Source organism: Dasypus novemcinctus, chromosome 13 (genome assembly GCF_030445035.2).
Source record: "Dasypus novemcinctus isolate mDasNov1 chromosome 13, mDasNov1.1.hap2, whole genome shotgun sequence".
Classification (NCBI taxonomy): Eukaryota; Metazoa; Chordata; class Mammalia; order Cingulata; family Dasypodidae; genus Dasypus; species Dasypus novemcinctus.
Window position 1 is genome coordinate 14,023,975 of NC_080685.1, and position 12,898 is coordinate 14,036,872.

The window sequence follows — 12,898 nt, forward strand, 5'->3', positions numbered from 1 at the left end:
AGATGTAATGGTTTTTAGCATGTTCCATATTTGTTTCAGTCTCTCTGTTGACATGTTCAAGGTACATTACAGTCTTGGTGACATTTCAATGTCAAATATTTTGGAATGCATTTTCGAAAAGTAAGAGCATTTCCCCACATAGTCATTGTACTGTTATCACACGTAAGATTAATAACAATTCCTAGTTTTCACCTTATGCCCAGTTCATATGGAATTTCTCCAGTATTCCCAGAGCTTTTACAGCTGAGGATTTATTTGGATGAGGATCCAGTCAAGGACCAAGCTTTCCATTTGGCTCTGTCTCATAAGCCTATTTTAACCTCGAACAGTACTCTCCCTCTTTTTATTCAAGATATCAACTTCTTTAGGAATGGCTACCAGCTGCCCTGTAGAATGCCCCACCTTTTGCATATGCCTGAATATTTCTTTGCCGTATAGTTTAATTTGTTATTCCATCCCTGAGTTTCCTATAAACTGGTAATTGAATCAAAAGTCTTGAAAATATTCAAGTCAAACATTTTTGAAAACATGTAGAATTTTATTTTTTATTAATTGGTTTAATTATTCTTGGGAATAGTAATACATGCAAGTGATAAAAAAAAAAAAAACACTTGTGAAAACTGAAAAATTTTCTTCCCACCCTCGCAGCTACCAGCTACATAGCCTTCCCAGAGATAGTCACTATTAAATGATTTCTTTTCTCACCTTACACAGAGCTTCTCTAATGTATGTGTATATATACCCACCCATCCTTGTTTTATACAGTTGACTTTGTTCTTTGCTTTAAAAAAAGAAGCAAAACAGCTTTATTAAGATATAATTCACATACCATCAAGTTCCCCTTTCAAAGTGTACAATTTAGGGGTTTTTAGTATAGTCATTGAGTTGTGCAACCATCACCATTATCCAATTCCAGACTATTTTAATCACCCCAAAAAGAAACCCTTTACCCTTTAGCTCTCACTCTCCACTGCCCCCTCTACCAATCCCATGGCAACTAATTTACTTTCTTTCTCTACGACTTTGCCAGTCCATCACAGTGAAGCAAATAACGCAGTAAAGCGAGTCTTACAAATTTTTTGGTGTCCCAGTACGTATGAAAGTTATGTTTACACCATACTATTGTCTATTAAGTGTGCGATAGCATTATGTCTAAAAAGACAGTGTACATACCCTAACTGAACTGTGACACAGAGACATGGAGTAAGCACATGCTATCGGAACAAAGGGCTCCCAGAGACTTGCTAGAGGAGGGTTGCCACAAGCCTTCAACTTGTAAAAAATGCAGAATCTGCAAAGCACAATGAAACCAGGTACAGCTGTAAATGGAATCTGATAATATGTGACATTTTGTGACTGACGTCTTTCACTTAGCATAATGTTCTTATGGTTCATCCATGTTGTTGCACTTCATTCCTTTTAATAGCTGAATAATATTCCAGTGTATGGATATACCCCATTTAATCCATCCATTCATCAGTTGATGGACATTGGGTTGTTTCCCCTTTGGGGGCTATTATGAATAATGCTGCTACTAGCCTTTGTGTACTAGTTTTTATATGTGCATGTGCTTTCAGTTCTCTTGTGTATATACCCAGGAGAGGAATATATAATAACTCTGGGTTTAATATTTTGAAGAACTGCCAAAAAGTGGCTGCACCATTTTCTGTTCCTACCAGCAGTGTATGAGAGAGTTCTAATTTCTCTAGATCCTTGTCAACATTTGTTACTATCTGTCTTTTTTATTATAGCTTCTAGTAGTTGGTTTTGGTTTGCCTTTCCCTGGAGGCTAAGGATGTTGAGCATCTTTTCATGTGTTTATTGGCCATTTGTGTATCTTCTTTGGTGAAATATCTAGTCAAATTCTTTACTCATTTTTAAATTGGATTATTTGCCTTTTTATTGTTAAGTAGGTTAATGTTTTTAACAAGATTATTTTGTAAGTGAAGCTGTATTTCTCATATTCTATAACATCAGGAGACAAGTGCTAGCCATACTAAGAGTAATCCCCAGTGTTAGGGAGAGAGACCGGATCGTGTGATTGTCAAATTGTTTTCCCCTGTGAGCAGCATGTGACACTTTGGTTTTATGCTGCCCTTTCCTTGCCCACCAATCCTTCACCTAATGGTTTTTTTATCCATTGATGGTCTTTGTCTGAATCAATTATTAAATTAAGGGTGGCAAAATGGTGGTGTTTTTGTTTGTTTCTCTTATTCTTTCTACCTTTATTAGCTGGCATTCTTCTGTAAAGAGTTTTTCCTTATTGCCCGGGGCCTTGAGACTACATTGCAAAGCAATTCTTTCTGGAAAGGCAGATAAATTCCTAATTCTTTCCCTTTAATTTCCTACGTGCAAATGAAGGAATTGGTGCAATCCTGGGCTCCAGCTGCCACAGGTAAGTTTCTGGAACCTACATCCAAGTTGTTAGGGGTAGCACCCTTCTCTCCAGAGACGGGGGCTTGGGCAGGCGCTTCTCCTCCCTTCCTTCTTTTCTTGGTGTGGAGAGTTCATGACCCGCCTTTTCTTTGATAGACATGCCAGGAGTTAAAATGGAAGGATTGCAACCATTTTTAAATGTTGGAAGTCATTTCGGGCAGAAATTTCCTGCAGAAGAGACTGTAACTAATCCAAAACCTCTTGTTGGACATTAACTGGGTTCAGTTGAAAGCATGAGTCTTCCCTGACCCTTAGGCCGAGGCTGCCCCTTGCCTTTATTTGCTGATCCTTCTGTTTCTATTTCTAGTTCAAGCAGAGCCTTTTCTCTGGCTCTGCAGAGTAAATGGGGAAAATCTGCAGTTCGCACTTGGAGTTTTGTTCTGGCACTTCTACAGCATGATGAGCTTAGGCAAGTTATATAAACCGAAAGTCATTTTTCTCAAATGAAGAATGATGATGATACTTTTGCCTACTTTACTAGGTTTAATGAAAAAAACTGGTATAAAAATGATTTGTAAGCTATAAAGTACCTTGCAACTTGATTAGGCTCCAGGTCCATCTCTGGGTCCTAGGTGTAGATTAATCAGCCTCTACCTTGAGTGGATCCTGAACTTGGCTGTTCTGTATCGAGATTTTCTTTAGCAAGGCCCTTAAGTCCATCTAAAAAGCTTGCTTCCCAGCTTTATCTAGGCCGGGAAGCTTTGCAACTTCCCTGACTCTTGCCCCCAATTTCTCTAAAACAGACAGCCAAATATAACAGTAAGAGCATGGGTTATGGACGCTAGCAAATGTGTGTGTAAATCTTGTTTCCCTCACTGGCTGTGTGATAAAGTTTCTTATCTCTTCCTTGTCTGCTTCACACACGTGAAAGAATGGTTGTATAAACAGCTGTGGTAAAGAGGCTCAGATTTACCCTAAATTATTTTATTGTAAGTTTCCCCTGCCTCCCACCTATGGAGATCACTTTTTGCAAGTTTCATTGTTTCCCCAGTACAACTACTTGCATTTCTAGAACTACCCCATTTGTTTCTTCTTTGGGCCCCCCTCAAGTATCCTCTAGCCGCACAGGTTCTGGAGAAGGTTCCCCCAGTACTGCAGGCTGCTTTCTGCCCAGGAGGCTGCTACCAGACTCATTTAGTCATTATAAAGACCGTGATTGTTTCACCTTCTTCCGCGTGTATTTCAATATAAGAAACGTAACATGCGATTTTGATTTGTTGGGTTTCTGCGTTTGGTCTTTTGCTAGGGATTCCAGCTCTCTGTAAGTTCACTTTAAAGACTAAAATGAGCCCAAAGTGCTTTTAAAAGGGAAACACTCCCATTATGAGTGGGTTGCTCTGTCCATCCTCTTCTTCATGTCAGTTGGGTTCAAACAACTGCACATAAGTGGCTCCAGCTGTTAGCCATGTGGTGCTTGGCATTTTCACCCCAGGATTTTTGTGTGATATAATTGCCCTGCTGTGCCTTACGTATTGTCTGGCGTGTTCCTTGGGGTGAAAGGCCCCACTTGTCCCGTAAAGGGACATTAAGTTGTGCTAGTAACGTTTGGAGCTGAAGTTTACCTTTCGAAAGGACTTCTTTTTCCTAGGAGGACCTGGTATCGTCAGCAAGGCTGCAGGGAACACTCCATTGGCCAATGTGCTCTTTTTACAAAGGAGTGGCTACTATTTTACTCCTTAAGACAAATCCGCCGAGACCCTCTCCTAGGCATTATTGGGTTAGTTTGAGTTACCTTAAGACAGTAATGCCCCAGCGTTACTTTTTTAGTGCTCTCAGTCGTTCAGACAGGCTGTCTCAAGAGTGCGCTCCGAGAGGGCTCTGCGGTGGACTGTCCTGGGGATGTCCTCGTGCCCTTAGGACTCCTGGCCTAAGTGCAGGCAGAGAGGTGCAGGAAAGGACAGAGTGGTCAGCACTGCCTGGGGCGCTCTCGGGGGGCCTTGTCAAGGAGAATGGGGTGGTGAGTTGGGGAAGGGTATTGGAGGCCGGGGACCGAGGTGCAGAAGCATGGTGGGTCTGGAGAACAGAACGCCATTTCAAAGGGTCCCATAATCCAGATAAATTTTGAAAACTAGCACCAATTAGGGGGCAAAAAACAGTAATACTGATTGCTGTTGTATAATACTACGCTAAAGAATTGTTGCTTTCTCAGTTCAGGGCACCCTGTAGGGTGCCTGGAGTTGGGTAAGGTTTGCTTACCTGGATTACTAACTGTGGTCCCAGCACCTCCTGCTGCTTACCGCAGTCCAGCCTACCCAGGGCAACGTGCACTTCCGGAATCCCTGCTAGGGGAGAGGCGTGCAGGGCAGTGAGGGGTGGGGAGATCAAGGGATGGAAGGCATTTGAAGACAGTGAACTCCAGGCCCCGCTTCTGAGGGAGTGTTAGTGCTGATTTACATATTTATCAAAGCCCTTTTGGGGAAGCAGATGTGGCTCAACAGATAGAGCATCCAGGCCATGGACTTGGCCCAGTGGTTAGGGCGTCCATCTACCACATGGGAGGTCCACGGTTCAAACCCCAGCCTCCTTGACCTGTGTGGAGCTGGCCCATGTGCAGTGCTGATGCGCGCAAGGAGTGCCCTGCCATGCAGGAGTGTCCCCCGCATGGGGGAGCCCCACGCACAAGGAGTGCGCCCCATAAGGAGAGCCACCCAGTGCGAAAGAAAGTGCAGCCTGCCCAGGAATGGTGCTGCACACACGGAGAGCTGACACAACAAGATGATGCAGCAAAAAGAAACACAGATCCCCGAGCTGCTGAGAACAACAGAAGCAGACAAAGAAGACGCAGCAAATAGACACAGAGAACAGACAACGGGGATGGGGGGGGGGGGGGGGAGGGGAGAGAATTTTTTTAAAAACCCCATTAAATAAATTAACATTTAAAAAAACACAAGAACAGATAGAGCATCCGCTTACCATATAGGAGGTCCAAGGGATCGATACCCAAGGCCTCCTGGCTTGTGTGGTGAGCTGGCCCATGTGCAGTGCTGCTGTGCAAGGAGTGCTGGCCCACACAGGGATGCCCCATGGAAGGGTGTCCCCACGCAAGGAGTGGCCCCTGCACAAGGAGAGCTGCCCAGTGCCAAACCACAGCCCTCTCAGGAGTGGTGTTACACATATGGAGAGCTGACACAGCAAGAAGACGCAACAAAAAGACACACTGAGCTCCAGTGCCACCTAATGAGAATACAAGCAGACACAGAAGAACACACAGCGAATGGACACAGACAGCAGACAACAGGAGGAGGGGGGGAAGGGGAAATAAATAAATATTAAAAAAAATTTTTTTTCAAGTCATTTTGCTATTTTTGTTAAACTTTAGCTCAGTTACGTTCATGATCTATTTTTTAAATAATACTTTTTTATTATAGAAAAGTTCAAACATCCTGCATACAAACGTAGAATAATAGAATGAACTCCCATGCACCCAGCACCCAGTGTCAACAAGTATCAATTTCTGGCCTATCTTAGTTCCTCTAGTGCCCTCCCATTTCCTTCCCTCCCCCCTTAAAAAACAAACAACTCAATTATTTTAAGCAAATTCCAAACATTTTATTAACCTTGTAAATATTTCAGAATGTATCTCATAAAAATGACTCTTTTAAAAACAAAACTGCAAAACCATGATTCCATCTAAAAATTAATAATAATCCTTATCAGCAAATATCCACCAAATTTTCTAAATTGTTTTATTTTGCTTTTCAATTGTTTTGTTCAAATTAGGATCCAGACATGGCCTGCACATTGCATTTGGTACCTGTGGTCCCTAGGACTTTTTATTTGTTTATTTATTTATTTCCCTCTATTTTTTTTTAAGTGTTACATTAAAAAAAATGAGGTCCCCCCACCCCCTCACCCAACTCCTCCCATGTCAACAACGTCTTTCATCATCGTGGCACATTCATTGCATTTGGTGAATACATTCTGGAGCACTGCTGCACCATACGGATAATGGTTTACATTGTAGTTTACACTCTCCCCCAGTCCACCCAGTGGGCCATGGCAGGACACACAGCGTCCAGCATCTGTCCCTGCAGCACTACCCAGGACAACTCCAAGTCCTGAAAATGCCCCACATCACATCTCTTCTTCCCTCTCCTACCCTCAGCAGCTACCGTGGCCACTTTCTCCTTAGGACTTTTTAAACCTGTAGGTTTCCCCCTACCTCTTTTTTCTTCCTTGGAAGAAACTGGGGGTGTGGATCTTCTGGAGTGACTCACATTCTGGAGTTGCTGACTGCGTCCCCGCGGTGTCACGGAACACGTGCTTCCGTACCCTGTATTTCCTGTAAGCTGGTGGTAGACCTGGAGCCCGGATCAGATTGCAGTTGTTGGTTCGTATTTAGGGCCAGCTTCCGGCCGGCGACCAGCCGCGTGCTCCTGAGCGAGGAGCTGCAGCGCGGACCCTGTGCCCCATCCCCCTGGCCCCCCAGCTCGCCCTCAGGCGCTCATTCCAAACCAGCCTGGGCCCACGTGGGCCCACCTGCCCCTTCCTCCACGGGAGTCAGGAGTCAGGAGGGGACAAGGTCCCTGCCCTCCAGGACCCAGCGGAGTTGGGGGGGGGGCGGGGCAGGTGCAGACTCGTCCGTCAATGAAACTTCCAACTCGCGGTCTGTGAAGGAAACAGGGGCGACCAAGGTAGAAATAACCGTGGGGGAGCGTGGGGAGGCGGGGGCAGGGCTCCAGGCAGCCCGAGCCTGCACTTGGCGTCCAGATCCTGAAAGCCAGCCGGCGACCATTTCAGGAGCGCCAGCGGGGTGACGGCGGAAGAAGAAAGTGCCGCCTGCTTTGAAGATAGAACACAAGGGCCTGGGAGGTGAGGAAGAGGAAGGGCGCAAGCTAACTCAGGTTGCGCGGCTTAAGCAAGAGGTGACCGACGGCCCTGGCGGTGGGCCCGGGCAGCTGATGGGGGCCGCTCCGCTCCTCCAGGGCGCCCCGTGTAGCCCCCTGAGGGGTTGCACCCTGGCTCCTTTGGGCTCCCTGCCCTTTGGCCATTGAATTACTCAATGGCGCCTTCAAACTTTGGAGACAAGGAACACAACTGGTAGAAGCATCGCCTGCTTTATAGACTTTGCAAAATGAGATGTGTACCCAAAGGTAAGGCATCATTGTCCATCAAGTTTTCCACGAGTGGCATAGCTGAGGAAGAGAAGTTTATTGGGGAGAAGTTAAAAGCTATGAATCCAATGAAACTTCTGGCTTTTCTGAATTTTTCATTGATCTTTATCTTCTTTCTTCAGAATCACAGATTATTGACTTGAATGTGCAGTAAAGTTGCACAACATTGTGAACATATATAATTATATATTTGAATGTGGTTAAAAGGGGAAATTTTAGGCTGCATATGTGTTACTGAAATGAAAATTTAGGAAAAAAAATCCATGGAACTGTACAAGTCATGAACCCTAAGTTAAATCATGGCTTTAGGCACCAATGCCCAGTGCTCATAATAGGGTGGCATATGGAACCCTGTAGTAAATAAAAAAGAGACTACAAAATAATTTCCCAATAATAATATTAATGAAAACTACCTGGTCTTTGTAGCATTTGCAGTGCTTTAGGGTATGGTCTTTCTTCAATTCAATTCCTAAAGCATTCCTTGTGAAAAATAGATACGTTCCTGGGCCCAGATTCTAAGAAAAGACATTGGGAGTGTTTTCAAAATTGCCGGACCGATTTAAATTTCATTTGAAAACAGCTTTTTAAACCTCAGTTGGTTCTGTGTGGCCTCTGTGTGACTGCTTCCCCCTAGCAGCTGGTAACGGCCAATTTCTGGTGGCTTGAGAAAGTGCACTGTTTCCCACGCTCCCACGCTTAAATCCAACCGGGATGTTTGTGCAGTACTGTATCGCAGAGAGAGAAGAGGGCAAGGGACCAGCTGGTAGCATTTCTTCCCTGACTGTCTTCTCTGCAGCCTGTCAGTGTTTTCCTGAAAATTAGCACTGGTGCCAGGTGATGATGGAAAATATGTCACTTAAAGATTAAACAGTCTGCGGAGTTTGGTGAAAAGAGAAGGCTTGGTTTAAACCACACTGAACTCCCCAAGCTCTCGTCTCTTTCCCTCTCTGGGTACAGATCTCCTCCACCACGTTGAACCTCTTTATCACATTGATGGGGTGTTGCAGGCATTTGATTTTAGTTTCCTCTCTTTATCTGCCTCCCCCACCCCGGCCCCTCCTCTAGTAAGGAGGTGTTGTTCCAATCTGTTTGTCATGCAGCCTTTTAGAGGGTTAAATATTGTGGCACTTGTAAACCCTTATTTGATCAAGGAATTTTAAAAATGATTCAAAGATTCTCTCAGAAGAAAGACCATTGGGGTGGCATTATCAATCATCAGTGGGCTGTGAGGGGACGGTCAAAGCCTCGTCCTGCCGTGTGGGGCTTTGGGGGAGGTCCAAGGGCCCCACCACCAGGGGGTGGGCTCACCACCACGTCTCAGTGGCCTCATTTTCTCAAGGACTGTGGATTTAAGAGCAGTGATATCTTTTTTTTTTTTTTCACTTCTCTCCCCTTCCCCCCAGTTGTCTGCTCTCTGTCCATTCGCTGTGTGTTCTTCTGTGTCTGCTTGCATTCTCAGTGGCACCGGGAATCTGTGTCTTTGTTGTGTCATCTTGCTGTGCCAGCTCTCCATGTGTGCGACCCCACTCCTGGGCAGGCTGAGTTTTTTTCATGTGGGGCGGCTCTCCTTAAGGGGTGCACTCCTTGCTTGTGGGGTCCCCCTACGCAGGGGACACCCTTGCGTGGCACGGCACTCCTTGCGCACATCAGCACTGTGCATGGGCCAGCTCACCACATGGGTCAGGAGGCCCTGGGTTTGAACCCTGGACCTCCCATGTGGTAGGCGGGTGCTCTATGGGTTGAGCCAAATCTGCTTGCTGATATCTTTTTTATCGTTCGTAATAACTGATTTCAAGAAGACTGGTGGTTAAGAGGGTCAGCTTTGGAGCCTGGACCCCTAGATTCAAATCCCAGCACTGCCCCTTATTATTTGGTGATATTGGACAAATTTGTTAACTTGCCTCAGTTTCCTCATCAGAAAAATGTGGGTAATAGCAGTACTTAGTCTTATGGGGTTTTTCTGATGACTCGATGCTAGTAAGATGCCTGGAGCATGATAAAACATTCAGTAAATACTAGCTTTTATTCTAACACATTGACCTACTCAAAATGATGGTTGATTCCATAATGCTCCATTGTATTTACTTCTTTTGTTTTTAAAGATTTTATTTATTTATTTCTTCCCGCCCCCTTGTTGTCTGCGCTCACTGTCTATTCGTTGTGTGCGCGTCTTCCTTTTTTAGGAAGCCCCAGGAGCTGAACCTGGGGCCTCCCATGTGGGGGGGAGACGCCTAATCCCTTGAGCCACCTCTGCTCCCTGCTTTGTTGTGTTTCTTGGGTCTCTTGTTGCATCATCTTGTGTCACTCGCCAAGTCAGCCCAAACCGTCAGCTTGCTATCTTGCTCATCTTCTTTAGCAGGTGCTGGGAACCAAACCAGGGACCTCCCACGAGGTTGGTGGGAACTCAATCGCTTGAGCCACGTCCGCTTCCCTGTATTTACTTCTCGACACTTAAGTTATTGCTTACTTATTGAATAAGCATCTGTTTGCATCGGTTCCAGCCGTTACCAGTCTTGACTGTGGGTTTCTCAGAGGACTGTGTCTTACCCCAGCACGTAGCACAGTCCTGGGATGTAATGATTCCTCAATTTTTAAAATAAATTAATTAAGGATTTAACAGTGGTTTATGTGTGAATAGTGTCTTGCGATACACCAAGCCCTTTTATTCCCATCATCTTATTTGTGGTAAGGAGGACATATGAAGAAACCTGAACTTGACGTTTAAGGCACCTGCTCAACGCCCCATGACTGGCATATGGCAGAGTCTGGGCTTGCGGTTCTTGTCCAGTGCTCCTTCTACCAGGCTACTTGGCCTAGAAAAAAGAGGGCTGTGTTTTTGAATGTGGGGTCGTGTCTTAAGTTCTGTTGTATGTATGTATTTATTTACTTATTTATTTTTAAAGATTTATTTTATTTATTTCTCCCCCACTCCTCTCATTCCCCCTGCTGTCTGCTCTCTGTGTCCATTCACTGTGTGTTCTTCTTTGCTTGTATTCTCATTAGGCGGTTCTGGAAACCAATCCTAGGACCTTCCGGAGTGGGAGAGAGGCGGTTACTCTCTTGCACCACCTCAGCTCCCTGTTCTGCTACGTCTTCTTATTCTCTCTCCTCTGTGTCTCTTGCTGCATCATATTGCTGTGCCAGCTCTCTGCATTGGCCGGCACTCCTGCACGGGGCAGCTTTCCTGCGCGAGGCAGCATTCCCACACAGGGCGGCACTCCTGTGTGGAGCCTCACTCCTGCGTGGGCCGACACTCTGTGCGGGCCAGCTCGCCACACGGGCCAGCTTGCCCTCACCAGGAGGCCCTGGGCATCGAACCCTGGACCTCCTGTATAGCAGACGGGAGCCCAATTGGTTGAGCCGCATCCGTTTCCCCTGTTGTATTCAACATCCTGTGGCAACGTGGCGGCAGCATTGCGTCGGGGGGGGGGGGAGTCCCCATCACCGTCAGGAGATAGGTCATTTCTGCATGCCTTTTAGCCATGCTTGGTTTTGTACAGGTCACCACCAATGGCATCATCGCCATGAGTGAACCGCCAGCCGAAGAATTCCACCCCGGACTCTTCCCACCCACCTTCGGAGCAGCCGCGCCCTTCCTGGCTGACTTGGACACGACCGATGGTGTTGGAAAGATTTATTATCGAGAAGACTTGTCCCCTTCTGTCACTCGGCTGGCAGCAGAGCATGTCCAGAGAGGGTTCCCGGATATCGCTTTCCAGCCCAGAAGCGTGGTGGTTGTCACTTGGGAATCTGTGGCCCCCTACCAGGGGCCCAGCAGGGACCCCGCCCAGGAAGGCAAGGTGAGCACTCAGCAGGTGCAGGGTGACAGATTGGCTTCAGAGGCTCTGTGGTCTTCTGGTTTGTGCTACTCTGATGTACCTCGTGCCTGTTTTACTGGCAAAGGTGGCACCCAAGGCCAGATTTCGTGGGTTGGTTAGTGCAGGTCTAAAAGTCCCACAGCCTTATTTTCAAGACTGTATAAATCTCTGCTTCAATGGTGATTGGAAGTAATGAAAGCCAGTGCCTGAAAAGACACCTGCATGACAAGAGAGTGTTGGTAAACAGCATCCTGTCACCGTGCTTGAAATGGCAGGACCTTAACCTTGGGCAGCAGATAGTGAGGACGGTAATTTCAAATTAGGGAAGTTATTACTGTAAGGTGATTGGTGTAAAAGAACAAAGTGGACCTGAGGGATGTGAAGAAACAAAGACCAGGCCTCACATTCTAGTCTCGCGGACAAGACCATTGTACAGTAGGAGTGGTTCAGAAAGCAAGTGCTGTAATTTACTTTAAGGCTGTAAGGGTCTATAGACCTTGTATTTGCCCTTGGAGGAAGGGGGTTATTTGAATAGGCCATCAATAGACCCAGTGTGACTTTTTAGGACATTCCTCGAATTTTCCTTGGAAAAATAATTTCTCCCCACCATTATTTAATTTTTTTATAGAATTGTGGGGTAGTGAGGCAATTGAAAGGTCCAAAAGCCCTCCATCTAAATGGGAAATGTTCCAGGTGGGTTACTAGTTCCCAAATATCTGCCCCAGAGCACAAGTCCCACAAGATGGTCCTTGGAAAAAAGAATTTCTTGGACAACTTAGTTTGGGAAATGCTAAATATTGTGTCTCTCTCGGAGACTCACTCTAAGAAGTCCTGCAGTAGAGAAACCTGTTTAATGATGTTTAAACTAGCATTTCCCGAACTCATTTGTTTGTCCATTCTTTCCCCTGCAAGTAAAGCATATTACAACCCACTGAACACTTGGATAGTTTCTTATGGGTGTGTGTGACATATGTTTTGCTTTGCCAACTGTTATCTGAGTGTTCCACTTGAAAGATGTTCAAAAATCTGAAAATTCTCGCATGTTTCCTTTCACTGGCATAATATTTACTCAGTCCTTGGTACAGAGCCCTCGCCCGCCATCTCCCGGTGCCCGGTCATCTCCCGGTGTTCCTCCATGCTGCACAGCAGCTGGGCCAGCTTATTTCATCAATTCTTGATTATTTGCAGTTCCCTGATCATGCCTTTGTTTTGTTTCGTTTTGTTTTTTCACTCCCAGCCTCTTGCACATGCTACCCTCTCTGCTCTGTGTCCTTTCCCCTGACCCTTCCCTCGGTGGTCAACTCTCTCCTGGTCATTCAAATTCAACCCTTCTGAGAAGCCTTGACCAGCCATGGCCTCTCCCACCCCCCCCCCCCGCCCCCCAGCATCTGGCCCTTCTTCCTACGGCTCCTGTAGTTCTTGGTCCAGATCCCTATTTTAGACTCTATCCCCAGGTTTTGTCATGTTTTTTTCCACATCAGTCTTTGTTCCTGATGGTCAGGGACCATGTATTTTTATTCTGTGCATCCC

General features: G+C 45.9%; 1 protein-coding gene across 1 annotated transcript in view; it reads left to right on the forward strand.

Annotated features, from left to right (window-relative positions):
* NID1 (nidogen 1) overlaps positions 1–12,898 on the forward strand; it is an 82,280-nt gene that overhangs the window by 11,793 nt on the left and 57,589 nt on the right. The window contains exon 2 of the mRNA XM_058309502.1: positions 11,051–11,350. Coding sequence (XP_058165485.1) covers positions 11,051–11,350 — 300 coding nt within the window. The remainder of the gene's footprint in view (positions 1–11,050; positions 11,351–12,898) is intronic.